Source organism: Filicampus tigris, chromosome 4, assembly GCF_054856515.1.
Source record: "Filicampus tigris isolate MCC_2025a chromosome 4, RoL_Ftig_1.0, whole genome shotgun sequence".
In the NCBI taxonomy this organism is placed as follows: domain Eukaryota; kingdom Metazoa; phylum Chordata; class Actinopteri; order Syngnathiformes; family Syngnathidae; genus Filicampus; species Filicampus tigris.
Window position 1 is genome coordinate 6,723,822 of NC_141220.1, and position 19,741 is coordinate 6,743,562.

Consider the following 19,741-nt stretch of genomic DNA (forward strand, 5'->3'; position numbering starts at 1 on the left):
GCATTGATGAGGTGTGTTATGTCCCCTTTTTTATTTTCTCTCCATTAATTGACAATTTTTTTTTGTCATACAGGAATTGTGTTGGACATGGCCTCTATCTTTGAGGAGCTCCATTTATGTCAAAGCATCAGTCAGATATCATCCGAACAATTTTTCAGTGCTGAACAAGTGTTTATCCTAGATGAGAATAAGCTCATTTTCAACAAAGTTCTCGTGGGGCGAACTTCTCAGGCTCGCTTAAAACTCACCAACAACAGCAAGGTGCCTTACACGCTGAACCTGGGAATCAGATATGTTGGCATTAAGGTAAAGATCTGTCAACTCTGCATGGAATAATATATCCTAATTGAAGAATGCATAAAATGACCACTCTTCTTTTTATATATATATATATATATATAAACAGATGTCCGGAAATGTGGATGTCTTTGAATTGTCTTCTCCAACACTGTTCGTTCCCGGCCAATCCCACGCATTCACTTCTTTGAGCTTCACACCCCATACAATGCATCTCTACAATGCTGTGTTTGAGGCCACGTTTGATAAAAGCAGCAGGTATGCTTCAGGATGCTATGATGTTTTTCAATCCTTTGAATAATTTCTAAGAGGCACTTTCATACTGATTATCTTTTTGTTGAAGAATAACAACAAACCTAAAGAGCAAGGTCCTGGAATTTGACTTAATTGGTGAAGGCTGTATGCCAGTTGTGTCTGTGATACGTCCGGCCAGTAAATCAAGTCTGGCCTTGCTGTTCAGACGGACATTGGTAGGACGTACTAATATCCTACCCTTGGTGCTGTTAAATGATGGCAATGTGCCAGCTCAGGTGAGTGAATACACCATCTGGTATTGCTTCATGTGATTGTCAATGCAGTATACTGTACGTCAACAAATTCTATATTGACTTTCTGTATTCAACTAATGGGTTATTTTTATAATTTATGAGACAAAGGAAAATTTGTTTACAATCCTCATGTTTGTGTTGTAAAGGTCCAGATTGATATGACTGACAAACACAGTGTGTTGACACTCAGAACTGCTCCTGAAAACAAATGTGACACTATCCACTTCTCTCAATTTGAGGACACACTTGACTCTGGTAAAAAAAGACAAAAAAACAAAACTCTCCTGTAAATGATAATTTGTCTCTGAATGTCAAAGCTTTAGTTTGAAGTTTAATTATTACTGTGAGCTGCATTCAATCTATCAATCAATCAAAGCAAAATGTCACAGTCTGCATCAAATTGATGACCTTCACTTCTTGTTTATCCTTTTATTCACTATACAAAGGCATCTCTACGATGCTCGCAACAGTCTTCATTCAGTTGTTCTCCTCAACAGCACCTCGGCTAGTCCACAGAGCGAGCCTGAAACTTGATATTAATGAGAGAGTTGAATTCGAGGTCACTTTCTCCTCTGACAAACCTCTGAGGGTGATTGACAAGATTGCAGTGCAAGTAAAGGACAGCCTTTACAGCAATACTACCATACAAGTGACTGGAGAGGCTTACCAGCAACTTGTCAGTCTTGACAACATCAGAAAGCCACCGCGGGAAATGAATCCAAACTATGATGAGGAAGGTAAGAGTTAAAACTATTGTAAGAAGTGAAGAAGGGGGGGGGGGGTGGAGAGCAATTAGTACAATGTACCGTAAATAATTGCAAAAATGTTTGAAATTGTAGTAACTTGCTTTAGGTTTACATGTACAGTAGCTCCTAGTTGTGTTGAGTCGTTTGAATATTAGTTTTGAAGAACCTCACAGAAGAATCAAGTAGGCTATGTGAACTTCTCAGAGGCTAACGTTGTTAGCTAACACTAATCTGTGCATCCAACATGTCTCAGTGTATCTCTTTTTACCTTTTGGATTAGTGTTTCACACAGTGTAGTACGGCGGCTGGACAGCCTAGCAGCTAAGTTATAGACATACAAACTCTCTCCCATGGAGAAGTTATTTGGGTATTTCCATTAAAATATTTCCATTTTAAATAAACAGGATACTTTGTGTCTCCACAGATTATTCTGAGTTGCTCAGTTTTGGTCACTGCCATGTAGCTTGTCCAGTCAGAGAGACTTTCACTTTGATAAATCACAGCAGCAGTAACCAGGTGGTGAGGTTTGAGTGGCCTTCTGAAGACTCCAATCTCACATTTTCACCACAGGTAAACACTGTGGAGAAGTGTCCTCTCAAAGGCTAAAATAATACATTTATTGTTGCTGTTGTTTTACTTTTTTTTTTCTACTTTTTTTTTTTTTTTTTTTGGAACTTCAGTTTTGAACTGAAACTGGTTCAGAAATAGCAGCGGCTTTAATTATGGATTTTCTATACCACTTATTTTGAACTTGGGTCAAGGTTTAGCTAGGGCCTATTCCATCTGACTTTGGGCGAGTAATTAACCCGAAACTAGATTATTATTATATACAGTACAGTATGTGATAAGTGTTTATCATAAAATTGGTTTAAAATGCACTACAATTTACGAGAGTAACTAAAGCCTATTCGTAGGTTTGTTTGTTTCTCAGTTAACAATTTACATCTGCCAGAAAGATTTTTAGTTAATGTTTTGTACAAGCCAGTGTAACCATTTTTGTTGGTGATGGAGCACAAATCTCTTGCTCTCTCTGCGTTGTGTTGAAATTAGTGACAGGAGACGTGATGGTTGCTCGACTGATTGGTCTACTCGTTTACTGCACAAACCCACGCCGTGCGCTGGTCAGCCCCAGAAGGTCTTAATGGCACACCAGGAAATAAATTAAGTTAGCATTTGTGGTTAATTGGCTACTAGCTTGTGCACAGCACTACCCAACTAACCTCGACTGTGACACAAATTAACTGGTGGCAATTGCGGTACACTCAGCTATTTATATTCATCGCATGAAAGAGAGTTACGTTTAGACAAGTGGAATCACTCAGGCACCAAAGTAACTCTGTTACACCAGGCTACAGACTGTAGTTTGATTTTCAACATCATGATTATTGGAACCTTGACTGATCTCTTTTGGAATAGCTGTGTTGGTAATTTGACTGTGTTCTGCTATCGCTACCGTACTGTATGTGTTTCTATTGCATTTCATGCCTAAAGGTTGGACACCTCCATGCAGGCTGTTCTAAGGAAGTGACAGTCATCTTCTGCGCCAAAGCACGAGTGACACTAACAAAACAGCTAATTACATGCAAGATTTGTCAGGTGACATTCCAGCAGCCATTGGATCAGGTTCCTGACTGGGATGACCAAAAGAAGTCAATGCAGGCTTCATGGACACAGCCGCAGCAAACTGGAAAGAATAAGGTATGCACGTTGACATGCATAATCCCATTACATTTGTTAACAGCGGAAAGGTTTGTATTTATGTACAGAACTGTATATTTGTTTATGTACAGAAACAACATTCTGAGCCAGGCTGTTCGGTGGTCAAAGGCTCAGACTGGGATTTGCATTTACGTGTCAGTGCAGTTTGTGACTTTGTGAAGTTCAGCTGCAACACAGCAAATATCCGATTCAAAGACACCTTGGCTTACCAAAGCAGCACTCAGCAGTAAGTTGTGCTGCTACTCCCCCCAGCCATTTCAAGTTTAAATAATAAACATTAATGCTTATTGACAATGACACAACACCCCCATACTGATTTTGCTTCTGAATGGATCAGCTTCTATAGTAATACTGTAAATTGCTTACTAAATTACTTTCCGATTTCTGTGCCTTTGTTTTATGTGCAGAGTGCAGATAATTAATGATGGTCCTGTGAAACTGGAATTTTCCTGGCAAGTCTTGATAGATTCAAGCAGCTGTCCAGTCAGCCAAAACCAAGAAGGTAAATAACTTGATGTTGATTAATTAAGAATAGCTGCATCTTATACAGCTACACCGACCAGCTTTTTCATACTGCACTTAGCAATGCGTAGCGCCCTGTCGACTAACCCATTCATAGTGTATGTGCTACGAGTGCTCAAATACGTAACGCCATATTTGCATGTGCAAGGTAGGCATGGGCCGTGCCCTTAAACAGAAAAAAAGTTTAATTCGAGAGCACCATTGTGGGTACGTCAGAAGGCTCCATTCCAATAGGAGAAGGGCTGGCAGAGTGACTTCAGAATGCTGACAGTAGTAGACCAACCAGTAGGTAAAGCCTCCTCGTAACTTCCTGGTTGGGTCCTACGAAAGCACTTCTTAATGTGGGCAAGCTTGCAGGGCGCTATTGTCCTTGCGTGCTGTCCTGCGGCAAACACCAAAAATACAAGTGCAGTGTGTAAAGGCCTTAAGACCGTGTCAAATGTAACCAGGCATTATTACCTTTTCAAAGCCAAACTTCAAGGCAAGGCAGTTTTATTTATATAGCACATTTCATACACAAGGCAACTCAATGTGCTTCACACAAGCAAAAACGACACCTACAAGCATTTACAAACACAACAGTTAACAACATTTCAAAAGCACAGTAGAGAAAACAAAAGCAACCAACAAAACTACAACATTTAAGCACATTAGCAGAACATTTTAAAAACATTTAAAAGTAAAGAACGAAAAGTGGATTTGTAAAATACAGTATATAAAAGGATTTTAAAAAATATTAAAATTGTGTGTCAATATAGCTGTGTGTCATCTGCATAACTGTGATAGGCAACATTGGTGTTCTGAAGCACTTGACCCAAAGGTAACATATACAATAATGCACCTCCAAGGTGTTTTAGGTCGCCATGAAATGATCTTAGTTTTGAGAGGAGCCACAGCATCCAGGACATTTGAGATTTTCCAGGTAAATTTATCCAGAGGTTCATCAACAGTGTCTGCATTCACAGATGTTGAGGCAGCCATAATTTTCATAAACATAGCGCCTGTGTCCTCGTTTGTTTCTTTTCTTAGTAGACACAATGGTTGGACGAACTTTTGGGATTATTTGTACTTAAAAGAACACACAAATGATCTGAAAGAGTCAGATCTTTAACATCAGCTGATGAGATGTCAACACCTTTCGAGATAATGAGATCAAGAATGTGACCTTGAGTATGTGTTGGACTTTTTATGTTGTGAGAGACCAAAGGTATCAAATATAGTATAACGTTCTTTGGTATTTTTATCCAAATTGTTGTCAACATGAATGTTAAAGTCACCAGCTGTGACCAGGTAGCCATAGTCAGTACAGATTACTGACAGCATTTCTTCAAATTCCTCCATAAACTTGCCTTTTTGTCTTGGAGGTCTATAAATGATTACAACAATAATCTTTGGATCACCTTTCACTAAAACTGAGATATTCAAATCAATTAAAATCACCCAATACAATTTCTTTACACTGAAATGATGATTCAAAAATGGCGGCAACTCCGCCGCCTTTTTTGCCACTGCGACATTTGTTCAGGAAACTCAAATTTATTGGTGTTGCCTCATTCATAATAGTGTTTTGGCAACCTTCTGTTAGCCATGTTTCGCTGAGGAGAATTAAGTCAATATCATAAGATATAATGATGTCATTAATTAATAGTGCTTTGTTAACTAGTGATCTAATATTAAATAGAGCTAATCTTGCAGTGATAATGGGAGACACTGGCTTGCTCAGAGGTTGACAAGATATCCTAACTAGGTAAGTAGATCTAGACTTATTTCTTCTCAGTTCTTTAGCTGACTTTCTGTCACTTGTAATCACAGCTATACCACAAGCTTTGCTAGTTTCATTGGGTCCTGACTTATTCTGGAGACAAGCATTGTTTGTAGCGGATATGCAGTCTGGACCCAGAGCATTTCAGACCAGACTGAAGTGAAGTTTTATCATGAGCAAGGAGGTAGATCGACAGGTAGGTGGCGGTTTGCTGAGTCTTGGTGGAGTCAGCCGTTTAGTAGATAGCTGTTTGGTGAGTCTTGGAGTTGGTATGGGCGAATGGTGATCAGGAGTATGAGGTGTTAACATGGGTGATGGAAGTGGTGTCAGTTGAATTCCAATATTGAGGAGCTTGTTCATCTTGTCGGTGAAATCTGGGAGGGAGTCGTTCATAGACAATGGGTTTAATGTCAGCAGGGCTGAGTCGTTGTTGTTCGGGGGCGATGTACTGCCCAGGGGTGAATCCAGTGGTGGTGTTTGGCAGTGTGAAAACGGCTCCAAAGTTTGGTTGAATCCAGTGGTGGATATGGCCCAGAAGTGTGGGCTGATGAGGAAAAATCAATCTGTTCTGGAGGGAGAGGTGTGGTTGGATTGGGTTTCAATGTGTGCTTGATGGTCCTTCAGAGTCGAGGCAGATTCTCGTCTTATCTGTTGTTGCGGGTAAACACGGCCTTTGTTGTGAGAACGTGGCACCCTGTGACGCACACTTTGGACAATGTTGGCAGTCAGTAATTTGATCCCCTGCTTATTATGATAAATCACATCGCGTGGGAAAAGATGGTAACGGTCCCAAAAAATTGAAAAATTGTCAATAAAATTCACAGAATGAAAAGCACAGATGCTTCTCAGCCATCTTGAAAAGGACATTATCCAGCTGAAACGCTCATCCCCTTGACGGACTGTAGGCAGGGGTTCGCTTAAAAATACCTCTGCGTTCAGAGATTGCATTTTTTGTAGAAGGTCAACAAATATTTGCTTCAGTATCTCTTATTGTTTTTTCAACACATCAAATGCTCCTGTGTGAATTATGATCGATCTGACAGTCGAATGCTCAGCAAGTAATCTTCTCAACCTTTTCAGAAATATCAGAAACCATGTCATCAGCAAAACACAGAACCTTTGTGTGGTTTCTGCTGCATAGTTGTTTGACGCCAAATAAGGCTTTGTCGCCTATTATCAGTGTTTGTGGCCCAGTAGCTGATCTCTCATGGTGAGAGGGTCCACTTTCATACCTTTCATTGGTGCTCTGATCCACCGAACGCTTGCTGGTCAGATGACAGTAGGGCAAACCTGTTTCTCAGTTCGATGCCCGTGTTTTGTTTTCCTTGTCTGTAAGATGGTTTCCTTTTTCTTGCAGGTGCCAAAGTCCAAGACTGATTTCTTGGTGTTGATGCGATCTCTTGGATGAGAACAATTTGTTCGGGGTCAGATCTGGCTGTTGGGCGAAAACTCCTCATTTTTGGCTTTGCTCCGTGCAAATTGCAGGGAGGGCTGGTGGATGGAGCTAGCTGTCTGTTAGCATGCTCGTGTCCACTGTTTGGAGACACTGGGAGCGTGGTATCATTGCCTGACTTTCCATTCACCTCCACAAATACTTCGAGGCGATGCATTTTTGCCCCCAGCACTGCCATCTTCTGAAGGAGTTTGTGGTAGTCTTCTGTGGAGACGGGAGGCATCTTGCTTCTGGCCTCGTTGCTACTAGATGTCTTGTGCTAATTAGCAGGCCGTGCTGACGTTATCGTGAGGAGGCAATGAAAAATGTTGAAAAAATGTCCCCGCCAGCTGTATTAAAAAGCGGAAAAATAATACAGCCACACAGATATAAAAAGTATCCAGGAGAAGTCCAGAGAGAGGAAAAAAAACAAAGCAGTTATCAGCAAAAAGAATGCAAGCAAAGCAGGAGCTGAACAGCAAGCGTCTACACACTACGCAAGCAGGAAGCAAAGACTCAAGATGTGCTTCTGTATCAAATATCATTTTATTTTTCTGCGCAAGTGATCTCATGTTGTGACTTGTCTTGTGCATCTAAATGCTGCTAACGTGATACCCTCATACATGTTCAGGTGGCATGTCATCAAGGGCCTTGACTGAAGAACAGCCTGCCAGCAGTCTGACCAGTGAGAGATCTCTTCTGATCCCCAATATGAATTGGTTTACTGTGGAGCCAAGTATTGGGATTATTTTGCCCGGTGCGTTACAAAATTTCTGCATCTGCTTTTCACCTTTGGAGGCAGGCCAGTTCCAGGGGAGATTGCTCTGCAGGTACTTTAATTCTGAAAATTGTGTAAAACCTGTGCATACGTTAAAAGCTGCACTAATCAAGTCATAATTAACCTTTGTACTGAATGCATGCAAATGAATGGGAAGTATTGCAGCTCATTGCATTATGTGTCCAGCTTTAACATATTACCTTTAGTTGGGGTTTGTGACTTACTGAAATCAGTGATGCTGGTAACACGTAACAGCTTTTTATAGTTATCCACTTTTTACAGTAACAACACATGTAACACGCTACATCTCCCAGTGATGTAATCTGACTACAGTTACTTAGGAAGATCACAATGTTATAGCATAAAGGCCTCTACATACCAATCCGACGTTGGCTGTCGTGGCTAACAATCGCATCAGCCTAGAAGTCGGCACGTCGGACCCGAAAATGACTGAAGCACACACTGCTAAAGCCAACGGAGACACCAACTAACCCTAACCCTTCTGCGCGTACGTGAGAAGTAATACCCCTCCATGGCATCTGCGGCGATAGTCACTGCATAGCCCAGGAGTGTCAAACTCAATTTTGTCACGTGCCACATCATAGTTATGGTGTCCCTTGGAGGGCCGTTACGACTGTGACCCCATATAAATGTTTGATCGCCTTATATTATCACATATACACAACAAATTGATGGATGACTAGGTTTGAAATCCGAAGCCAGTAAACTATTTTTCAATGTATTTGAAAGGAGGGCGTTTGACACCTGTGGGCCTCTTGACAGTGATGTCAAATTACCGTGGTCTTCTTGAATTTGAGTGATTAATATGTCTTCGCGCTCTTCTGCCCAGCCTTTCATTATGCCCATAGAGGAGATGTGAAAAATTAGTGAAGTTGATTTAGTTCCTGAGGAATAACTTCAATTTTGACTGTTTGTCCGCTTTCGTCACTTCCCGTTGTTGTCCAGTGCTCTGATTTGCAAGCTGACATCCAATCACAGTGATCATTTGTCCCGACAGCTCGACCCGATTCTACATGTTAAATCAGCTGAACACGCCCCCCAAACGCCCTAACAATGGCTCCCACTTTACGACGTTGCGCGCTACACCAAACGGACGGCGTATACCGACTTTCCGACGGCCGACGTCAGATTGATGTGAAGAGGCCTTAACATTTAATGATGTTGGAAAGCAGGTAACATAAATCTTACAGAGATTTACTCATCACCAGTAAGTGTAGTGCAGTCCAACTATTTTGTGGGTGCAACAGTGAGAAACATTTAACAAATCTTGAAAATTGATCACATATGTTTCAATTACAGTGTTCATTCACATTATATAACTCATATGAAAGGGGAACTACAGTCACAGATTGTGGGAAGTCACATTTGTTTTTGTCATGTGAACGAGTACATAAAATCGGATTTAATTAAAAAAAATAATTAAAAAAACCTGAATTGGCCATCACGCGCACCACGCAGTGTGAATGTAGCGTTTTTGGCGACATTTATTGTAGAAAAACACCATGGCCCAGAACAGTAGAACGCAGACTCGCACTCAAAATCCCTGTTTCTATCATCATGGGTGCATTCAGAAATAGCTCTGAGTGTGCACTACTACATTCTGACCGTTGGAAAACCCAAGAAAGCATAAATTCAATTGTGTCGTTCACTTATTCAGAGTGCCCTAAAAAATGTATGGGAGGGGAGCGCGCTCAACCTCTCCGAACTCAAATACTCTGAGAGTGGTGTGAGGGTGTCATTGACTTTCCAAACCTGTTGATGGCAACAAACAGGTTCCAGTTAGACGAAACTTCCGCTTCTTTCTGCAGAAATGTTTTTCTTTTTAGCAGAGCTGCACAATTTAGCCTTTTTTGCTTGTCTGTCCTCCGTCCGCAACCTTGGTACCCTTCCGTCCTCGTCCCTCCATCCTGATTCATAAAAATATCATCCTCCGACCCCGTCCTTACTCGTCCTTTTAAAGCACTTCCCTCTTTACATTCTGTCGATCCGACCCCCGCTGCCCACCAAAAAAATAAAAATAAAACTCAGTTCACTCATATTATTTTAAGATCATTAGCTGGCAAATTCCCTGTGCAGATCCATTTAGCGGCTGGGAATATTGTGAGTGGATTGAATTGTTTACAATTGTTTAACCAAGCTAGCATTTATCTGCAACACAAGACCGTCATTATGTGATGAAGATGATGATGCTGAATGGAGCAAGCCAGGGGACATCAGGAGAATATTTCAGACAGAGAAAAAAATGCAATACTATTGCGTTTTATTGCAAAACGTTTGCAATAACGCTGTAACGTAGTTTTAACGAAAGACGTTTTCAGTTTTTTATAAAAGAATTATTGCAAAATAACGCAAGGTTATTTTAAGAGGAAACAAAGACTTCCACTTCCGGGTCGTTTAAATGTTTACGCTGGGTGAGATTTTTACGGCCTAAAGATGTCCCACACAAGGAGATAATTTGCATGCAAAAAAGGGATAATGTACTAAATGTTAAAAGTTAGTTAACAAAACAAAATTACTATCCCGGATTACTCTCACAAGACAAGCTGGGCGTGTTTCTGTCAGTCAGTGAAATGGCGTCCTTGACTCCTGTGGCATTATCCATGGTATTACAAATCACTAGAGGGCAGAAAATGCATGTGCAATGTGACTATTGGGCACATGAAAAGCGTAGTGCAGGCAATTAATGAAGGCGGCTCCGCAGGAGACAACATGCAGTGCTCTTGCTTTTTAAAAGAACCCAACACAACATCTTCAGTCGGTACTTGACCCGGTTAGGGAGGAATAGAGGGGGACGAAAAACCCACTTAAGTCCATGCTTCGTCCATCCTTTTTAAAGGAAAATTCTCAACTTCCGTCCGCCGGTCCACAAAATGGGCAGTCGGTCCATCCCTGGGATGGAATGGCCACCTCTGCTTTTTCGTTTGGAGTGGCTTGCCTTAACTAGAGTCCTCATATCGTATTGTGGCAATTCCTGTTTGGTTGTTGCGGCTTTTGGTGCCGTAAATACTTGTTGTGGCCGTAAGCTAAAACTAGCGATACGCCAAACATTAGTTGCAATAACTATTACTACTTCTTTTTCCTCTTCTGCTTCTTTTTCTTCTTTTTTCTTCTTCTTCTACTTCTAATTCTTCTTCTTCCATTTACCCTTCTACTTTCTTTTGGCTGTTGGCAAATATGTTTGGTGCATTACCACCATCATCTGGCCACCGGTGCTAATGCACCAAATTATTTGCCAACCACCAGAAGAAAGTCAACACGGTTAGGCAACAGGGATTTTGGGTGCCAGTACAAGCTCATATTTTAATATATAGGCCTACAAGTCACACCTGAGTATAAATTGCAGGACCAGCAAAACTAGGAAGAAACGTGTTACTTAAAGTCTGAAAAATATAATAGTTACTTTTAAAATCAAGTGAATAGTAACGTAACTGAGTTACTTTTAAAATCAAGTCATCAGTAAAGTAAATCAGTTACTTTTTCAAGGTAACTATGACAACACTGCCATAACGAGGTGTTTACAGTATGTTTTTCAACTGCAGCTCTCAGCAGTAATTTTGCAAATGGAGCCAACCTTTTACTTATTACTTATTACTTGTTACAGATGGCAAAGGCTTGTGGGAGATGTTGATGTTTTTCCTTTGGTAATACCCCATATTGTTTGTTTTTGTAATTAGAGCCTGCAATAAAACTAAATCATTGTTTTCACTGGTATATCAACATGATTGCCTGATGGTTTCTCCCTGTTTATGCACATATTTTTCCAGTATCCCTAATTTACGTGCTGGGGCTCAGGGGCCATCTATCTCGTTTTGTGGGCGCAGCATATTGCCCCATTGCCACTTTGACCTTGAAGACTCTGACTACATCAGCGGGAGCCGACGCAATCCTGAGTTCAGGACTTATTTGGAACCAAACATCAGAGTGATAGAATGTAAAACTCTTGGCCTCTTTACTCCAGCAAAAAGGTTAAGGAAATACTATATATTAATATTAGACATTTAGTTCATGACTATGACTTTAGTTGTCACCTAGAAAACCTAAAGATGAATTGAACTAATGAGTAGTGTGCTGTCTATTCTTTGTGTAGATCTTTTTCTGTGTTGAACCCAACCACTAAACCATATTCATTCCAATGGAAGTGTGAAGACACTGGTAACAGTCCATTTAGCTGCCTCACCCCATATGGCAGCATTCTGCCTGGAGAGAAGTCAGAGGTAAGGAGCAGAGCTATGACCATAAAACTAAAAAGCTTGCTAGTGTAGCATTATTGATGTACAGTAGTTGTGTTCCCAGTGACAGCAGCATATTTAATCTGTTGATACTGTTCTAACCGTGTTTTTCCCCAATGATTTTGTGTATATTTTTTTTAAGATGGGTTATGGAGACTTTTTTTGCCATTCGAATTTAAATCATTCTGAATGAAGACCTATGGTCACCTGTTTACATGTGACGTGATCTATTCCGATTGGCGGCTTACTTGCTCCACCCTGTTTATCAGATCAGCCGTGTTATAGATTATTGTGTGTTATTAATCTCCTTTTTTGTGTCACCATTTAACAGGAAATATCTCCCTCCCACAATCTCCCCGTGTCTCTGTTAGTCTCTCTTGAAGAATCAAGATGTACCTCACCTTCAACATAATCTGTTTTTGTTTTTAAATAGATGTGCTTTAAATATGTAGCTGAGCAGGTGAAGGATGTGGAGTCATTCTGGAGCTTTGTGATTGAGACGCTGTCTCTGTCTATGCCCTTCCTTTGTGTGGGCTCCATGAGAGAACCTCTTATCTTCTTTGAAAAACCTCACATCGACTTTGGCGAACAACTTATCGGTATGTCACATCCATGGGCACCCAGTGACATCACACATTCAAGTCTAGTATCTGAATTTGTTTTACCGTTTCTTCCTGCGGTGTATCAAATGACATGCCATTGTAGACACTTGGTGCCTGATTTACTAAGATTCCGAATAAGGGGCAATACATTCCTTGCTCTCGCTAACCGTTTGCGTGCACAGTTGGTGGACAGTTTGTGTATATTCTCATAAAGCTATGCTTAAATTATGTTTCCTGTGGCCATGACAATCATATTTCAGGCCACTGTGGACAAAACAGGATGGACAGTGAAAAAAACAGGGGATGGGATGGACAAATGTGACAGGCCATAGGACAGGAAGCATGTATTTTTGCAGCATCTCATGGTCCTATTTTGTCATCTTTTACCGCGGATGCATGTTTTGTCTTATGACATATTGTGACATGGATCTCATGGCAGGCTAGAGGGTGTATGATAGCTGTTTCATCATGTTAAAATTATGGTGCGTTCTGGCGTGTGACGGTTTTACAGACCTGGCGGGATAGGACAAATCGGATTCTACTGCTCTCTGACAAAGCGAGCAAAGTCTAAGAGTACACAGCAGGTAGCTTAATTGAAGTATGTCATGGCCACAAACATGCTTAAAAGCCACCCAGCATCCATTGTTTCATCCTTCTTTAGAAGGCCTTGATAAAACCTTGAACACTTTGGTGCCTTGAGATACAAAGGACCCGATTTACAGGTTTTCCGAGATACGTGTGGGTGACAGGCCTATTTTTTTTCTTTCACTTAATCTGCAAAAAATTGAGATGTGAGTGCTGTATGGTATTGAACAAATCTCAGAAAAGAGCCTTCAAGTTGTTCAATATCACTTCCAGTCAAAGTTACCTATCAAATTAAGACAATTTCATGTGTGTGAAGTTAAAAAAAGTCACACTTCGATGTCTACTTTGTGTTGCACACCACACGTACACAAGCATTTATGGAGAGACTCAGAGGTGCGCACCTTGAGCGGGTGACACTCTTCTTCGTTTGTCTGCATTCTTGTATGATAATCTTGCCCGGTGGCCAGGTTGCACTTGCCAGAAAAAAACTAGAATGAATTAATCATGATGCACAAACTGTTTAATTCTTTACATTCTGTTTAATTAATGATATTATTATACTGTATGTTGAGTGCTAGTTTCCTTATTGAAAACACAATGTTTGTTGTTGTTTTTTTTTTTTTGTGGGCTGGGTAGAGAGGATTAATGGCAGTTCCATTCATTTCAATGGGAAAATATGATTTGAGATATGAGTGTTTTGAGTTTTGAGCATGATCACAGAAGAAATGCACCACTCTATATATTTTTTTTTAACAATGCACACTACGTTTGGGAAAGACGAGGCTAGAAATGAATGTAAATGTAGCATAAGATTTTTTCTCTGGGGAAAAATAAGAAACCTTAAGGAGGGACCGCAGATGGGGGAATCCACCTTGGATGATCAGGCTGCAATGGATGCAGAATGGACAACAGAAACACAATATGGTGCCACACAATACTAGGGAGAATAGTGTGACTCCATTTAACCCATTAAGGACGGGAGAGCATAACTGCGTTTCTACCACTAAAGTGGGAGTGCTGTTGCGTGTTTTCTCCATTTAAAGTCATACGTCATTTTCTTTTTTTAATCCAATCCTCGGTCTCTTAGCCAATGAAATGCATCAGAATATACATGTGACATTTTCATGAGTTGTCGAAGGATATCCAGAATTTGTTTGAGGAGTAATGGAGGCACAGTCGATCGTGGGAGCAACAACAACAGTGATATAGACAACGTGCTCGCAGACTTTAAAGCCGTGAAACCATCCAAATGTGACGTATGGTTAAGATATATGTTCGTAGACAATGACTATTTCAACGTCTTTGTAAGAGAATACGGCATGTTAATTACCACTCGATTTTTTAAAATTAAAAATAGTGCTTCACGTGCATCTTCGATTGAAACAGTAAAGATTAAAACTCGGGCCAGTGTGAAAGCCACATGTCCAAGCCTCAATTTTTGGGGGAATTATGTTTCTATCTCGCTACAGGGGCTGAGATAGTAATTATTTTGTAGGTGGCAAAAATGTAAGGTTTTCAAGGGTGACTCCAAAGATGACCGTAGGTTTTAGAGAGATGTCTCACGAGGGGCTTCAGGCTTAATTGGTTAATGGGATGAAACGCTGCAGGAAGACGCCTTTGGAGAAGTTGGGCCTCCTCAAAACATGGCCCGTTTGGCCAATGCGTTTCCATTTCAGCACGTCCGAGGAGGCAGGCCACCTCAGATCTTGTCCAGATCAGTCTGTGCAGAATCCGTACAGCGACATCCAATTCATTCATCGTCATCTAAGCCAGAGGAGGGGGTAGGGGAAAGAGAAGAAGCAGCAGTCAAAAAGGCCAATTTGTAGTTCAGCTAAATGCAAGAATATTCTAATGGGGTGGCAGCTCTAATTTCCATGCACATAAAATATATCTGTTGCTTCGATCATTTGGGGAAAACCAACAACTACATGAAAGCCATGTTTTGTTTCATTTAACTCATCCAGAGTGTGTGGCAGTGGATGGAGGGGCCATCCTGTATAAAATCTCGTTTAAGTTTTCGGAATGATAAACTGCTCTAGGAGAGGCTTGTGACAGGCTCCAAGTAAGCGTCCACATATGAAAGTGGCCAAAAACTTTGACTTAAGAAGACATGATGCATGTTTTTGAGAAAAATAACATGCACTTCCATTGGACACTTATCATTTATTTTCCCAAGCCACGCAGAGCCGCAACATAAGGAAAGAGCCGCGGGTTGCCGGCCCCTGGTTTATCTCATTCAGAAGCTCCAAAATTGCATTATGGGATGTCTCAATAATTGTTGTTTCTGGTGTTTAAAAAATGTGATGTTTGATTTTACAAAAAATGTTGAATGAGTGTAACAGATCCATTTTCCCTGTCACCTTTCACTGTGCATGTGACTCCTCGCAGTAAACACCAATTAATCACAGCAGTGTCGGTTTGCACCTGCCTTTCAGGCACAGTGTTAAAATCGCCCACCGTATTCACATTGTGTGTGCCAAATTATTATTGTTTCCTTCTAATCCTCCCAGAATGTGCCAAATGAAGTGTGTGAATTTTGCCCTCAGATGCAATCCTGGTTCTGCCCAGTTAGTAGATCTGCCTCAACAACAGTTTGCATGAGCGATCAAGTTTGTGCCTGTTTTTGCATCTGCAAAACTTAAGTACATCAGGCCTTACTCTGTTAAAGCCACACTTGGGTGAGCTTAACATTGGCACTTACACAATAGGTTTGCATGTAAAAATTACATCAGTAATAAAGTGGCCCCCCAAAAGACTCGTGATTCAAGGTATTTTTTTGTGATTCGATTTACGACAAATTGCCCCACCCCATTTTGACGTCGCTTTGTCAGTTCTATTGTCTAAAATGGCGACCGATCGCCACCAAAATGCAAATGCTCTACTGCACTTGTCCACTTCAACCTGTGAAAGTATAAAAGTGTTCTGCACAACGGTTTGGATTTATTGACATAAAATGTGATGTCATCATGATCACCTCCACAAAATCAAAAATACCGTGGCGATCGCTTCTCCACTTACACAGGCTGAAGCGGACAAGAGCAGAAATGCACACACGAACCCCGACTGGTTATATTTCGGACATTTAGCAACGCTAAACTCGGGAGGCAGACGGCAAATGGCAGTGGGCAAGCAATCAGGCAAGCATGGATCTTTACCCCCCCCCCACTTCCCTCCCCTCCCCTCCCCAGCTAACAATAGGATAACAGTACAGCTAATAGCAACAACTAGCTTCAGGCCGTTAAAACAAAAGGCGTTAGCACAACAACATTAGCTCCTTACTGTCGGCCCAGCGTGTGGAGGTGAACATGAGCCTGCGTCTTCATGTCGCGGCGTTGCCTCCCAAGCAGTCGCGTGCGGTGTCCGACACTGTTTGCAGCCGCCACCTTCTGCCTGAGTGAAGCAGCGTGAGAGTGAGGTAAGCCCTCATCGAACAAGCGCCAATGTTCAGCGAACAAAACGTTCCAGCGAGGCTGACTGCACAGCCGAGTGTGGCCGCATTGGAACGTACCTTTTCGGCTGTTACGTTCTAAATTGGACGGCGTATTGTAGGTCGAAAAACTGGGGCCATTCCTCATCCAAATAAATGTGCATGGCTCCTCATTCTCACTTCAGGCTCTGTAAATATCCTGACTGGTGTTTAATGCCTCGCCCGTCCTAACCGTGATCAGCAAAGAAGCAGTGTGTGCTCGTCCCAGCAAAAATCTATGTAGCTCTGCTCACTTCCACATTTCCTCATTCTCATATAAATCAGCCACGGAGAGGTTAATCCTTTTGATATGTTGAAGTGGACATTAGTAGGGATGTCCACATAAATTTTGGTGCCAATTGATCGCCGTTTTTGGACGTTATAAGCAAAGAAAGTACAATGATTTCCAATGGAGGGTTTGGAATCGGTTCCTCCTGTGACTCCGGCTGAACAAGGATAGAACGGTCATTGGCCTAATTAACAAGAGCCGTTATTCATTGGGTTACTTAGTTCCTAATTTCTCCAAAATGAATGGATAAAATAGAAAATGTCAACTCTTTTCATTTTTCTGATCAAAAAATATATATAATGAACCTGTTAGTGAAAACATGGCCATCCCGGCCCCACCGTCTCTTTAATCTTTTTCCTCATTTGAGTGCCTTGATTTTTATTGTTTGTTGTTTATTATGTGTCAAGATTGAATCAAGTCAAATGTCAGTGTCAATTGCACAAGGATCACTCTTCGTATTTTGTAGGATAGTTATCACGAAACAGCGACTAAAATGTAAAAAATATTGTTGAACCACTTCAAATGCATAAAGTATTTTTTTTTACGTTTCCTTTAGGTAATAAAGTGTCACAAACAGTGAATCTCGTGAATAGAGAGAAGGAGCCCTTTCACTTCACAGTTTTGCCGCCATCGTTACTCTGTGAAGACCAAGAGTCCAAACTCATTTTGCAGCCAATGTCTGGTACAGTGCCGGCCAAAGACAGGTGAATGACGTTTAAGCATCCAGTTAATGTAACAGAAGGGAGTGGATTTTATGATAAAGAAATACCTTTAACATGCTGAGGTTTGACCTGAGACATATGATGCAGGTTGTCCTTGTCAGTCTCCTTCAGTCCTTGCCGACAAGGCTATGTGGGCTTCAGAATAACCCTGAGGGTGAAGAGAAAGTCAAAGCTTCTCATCCTCACTTGTAAGGCACATTGTTTTACAATGACTGCTTCTGTTCAAGTGGAGAATCCAGACGGGGGCCTCAGAGAGCTGAGTCCTGACATTTTAGACACTTTAGACTTTGGAAAGGTAAGAATTCCTTTCTCACACATATGACGTTGGAACCACGACACTGAAAATCACTAAAGTGAGTTGTACATCATCTGACTACATATGTATGCTATAGGTGGGCATTTCAGAGCAAGCTACCTTTAATATCCTGGTGACCAACACCACAGGGAGACACAACATGGATGTGAACTTTGAACTGGAAGGGCCAAGTGAGCTGCTTCAACACCTCGTGACAAAACCAAAGCATTCCACAATAGCTATTGGGGAGAAGCTGCAGTCGGCAATCTTCTTTTCTCCTCGGAGCAGTTGCACCCTAACAGATATCAAACTGATTATCAAGGTAACATGCTATGCCCCCAAAAAAGACGAGAATTGGTTAGTCCTGTTTGTGGGCAGTTGGGAATGTTGGGGGAGAGCACAACATACTTGTGAATTCACTCATTCTTTCTTCACAAGGCTAAGATTGAGACTTTGAAAATGACCAATAAAGAAAAGGGGGAAAAAATGTAAATGGCGAATGCCCTAGACATCAGGAATCATAAACCTTCCTTATCAACACCCACCCGATTCATGTGAGTTTTGAACCCTTTATGTTAATTCCTCTTGCTGGCTGCTTCTGTTTCTTTAGGTAAATAAAGGCCCACTGTTTACCATCGCTATAGAAGGCAGTGGCGTGTCACCCGAACTTGAATTTTCTTTCAAAAAGTACAACTTCGGCAAGAACTTTGTGTATTGTCCTGGCATGGTGCCAGCATCCCACATTCTTGTGTTGAAAAATAAAGGCAACAGGGACATCAGGTTAGTTGTTCCAGCACGTATCCTTGCCTTGTGAAGTCAACATTTGAATTGCATAACAAAATGTAGTTATTAATACTGTACGTGCCATTGTGTTCCTCAGTGTCAAGTGTCAATCGAGAAAGTGCTCGTTCCTTGAAATTGGCTTCAAGCCAGATGTTTTGTCCCCTGGTGCAGTGGTGGATGTTCCTATCACCTTTTATCCTCGTGAGCCACGACGTTACTATGAAAACGTCATCTTTTTAATAAACAGCTGCATCAAAGAACAGGTGGCCATTTGGGGACAAGGCCTTGAACTGAAGGTGAACACCTTGTTTACTACACTCAGAAACAAGATCTGCTATCCATTTTCCCAATCTTAACCTCCCCACACCTTAGAAATCTTCACGTTTCTCCAAAATGGGATAATCAAGCACGTGTTTTTAATCATCTTGTTCTAGTTGGGAGTATTGGCTCCCAAGCACCAGAAGGTGAAACTTGGAAATCTGACACCGGGTCAGAAAGTTGTAAAACGAGTGCAGTTAGTCAACCGAAGTATTTTGGACGTTTCCTTCACCTTGCAGCTTGACACAAAAAAGCCACATCTTGAAAGCAAGGTAAGGATGCATGAATTAGAAGTGGTCAACACATACTGTAGTTAGACATGACCTCTTCTCTGTTTCTTCACTCCCAGGATTTGTCATTCAGTCCAGAAGCTGAGATGTACCTCAGATGTCTTCAAGGTTCATGTAATGTCGAGATTTTGTTCACACCCCAGCAGCGTATTTCTCCCTTTACTGCTGAGCTGAAGGCTGAGATTGACAGCTATTTGCATCCCCTGCTGACCATCCAGGGCTGCTGCCAGGTATGGTTCAAATTAGTACCTTGTCTATAAGCAAGGCTAACCCTGTAACCTTTGATGCCGAACACCCTTCTGAAATGCTTGCTTATTTGTTGTGTGTGAGTGAGCCA

The 19,741-nt window shown here is 41.4% G+C and overlaps 1 protein-coding gene across 1 annotated transcript in view; it reads left to right on the plus strand.

Moving 5' to 3' along the window:
• Positions 1-19,741, plus strand: part of hydin (HYDIN axonemal central pair apparatus protein) — an 89,855-nt gene that overhangs the window by 64,285 nt on the left and 5,829 nt on the right. The window contains exons 63-82 of the mRNA XM_086029144.1: positions 74-306; positions 407-555; positions 641-827; positions 992-1,100; positions 1,343-1,582; positions 2,016-2,161; positions 3,083-3,289; positions 3,382-3,536; positions 3,718-3,812; positions 7,658-7,856; positions 11,590-11,790; positions 11,913-12,039; positions 12,488-12,653; positions 17,553-17,700; positions 17,806-18,013; positions 18,111-18,335; positions 18,624-18,793; positions 18,894-19,092; positions 19,231-19,386; positions 19,464-19,634. Coding sequence (XP_085885270.1) covers positions 74-306; positions 407-555; positions 641-827; positions 992-1,100; positions 1,343-1,582; positions 2,016-2,161; positions 3,083-3,289; positions 3,382-3,536; positions 3,718-3,812; positions 7,658-7,856; positions 11,590-11,790; positions 11,913-12,039; positions 12,488-12,653; positions 17,553-17,700; positions 17,806-18,013; positions 18,111-18,335; positions 18,624-18,793; positions 18,894-19,092; positions 19,231-19,386; positions 19,464-19,634 — 3,491 coding nt within the window. The remainder of the gene's footprint in view (positions 1-73; positions 307-406; positions 556-640; positions 828-991; positions 1,101-1,342; positions 1,583-2,015; positions 2,162-3,082; positions 3,290-3,381; positions 3,537-3,717; positions 3,813-7,657; positions 7,857-11,589; positions 11,791-11,912; positions 12,040-12,487; positions 12,654-17,552; positions 17,701-17,805; positions 18,014-18,110; positions 18,336-18,623; positions 18,794-18,893; positions 19,093-19,230; positions 19,387-19,463; positions 19,635-19,741) is intronic.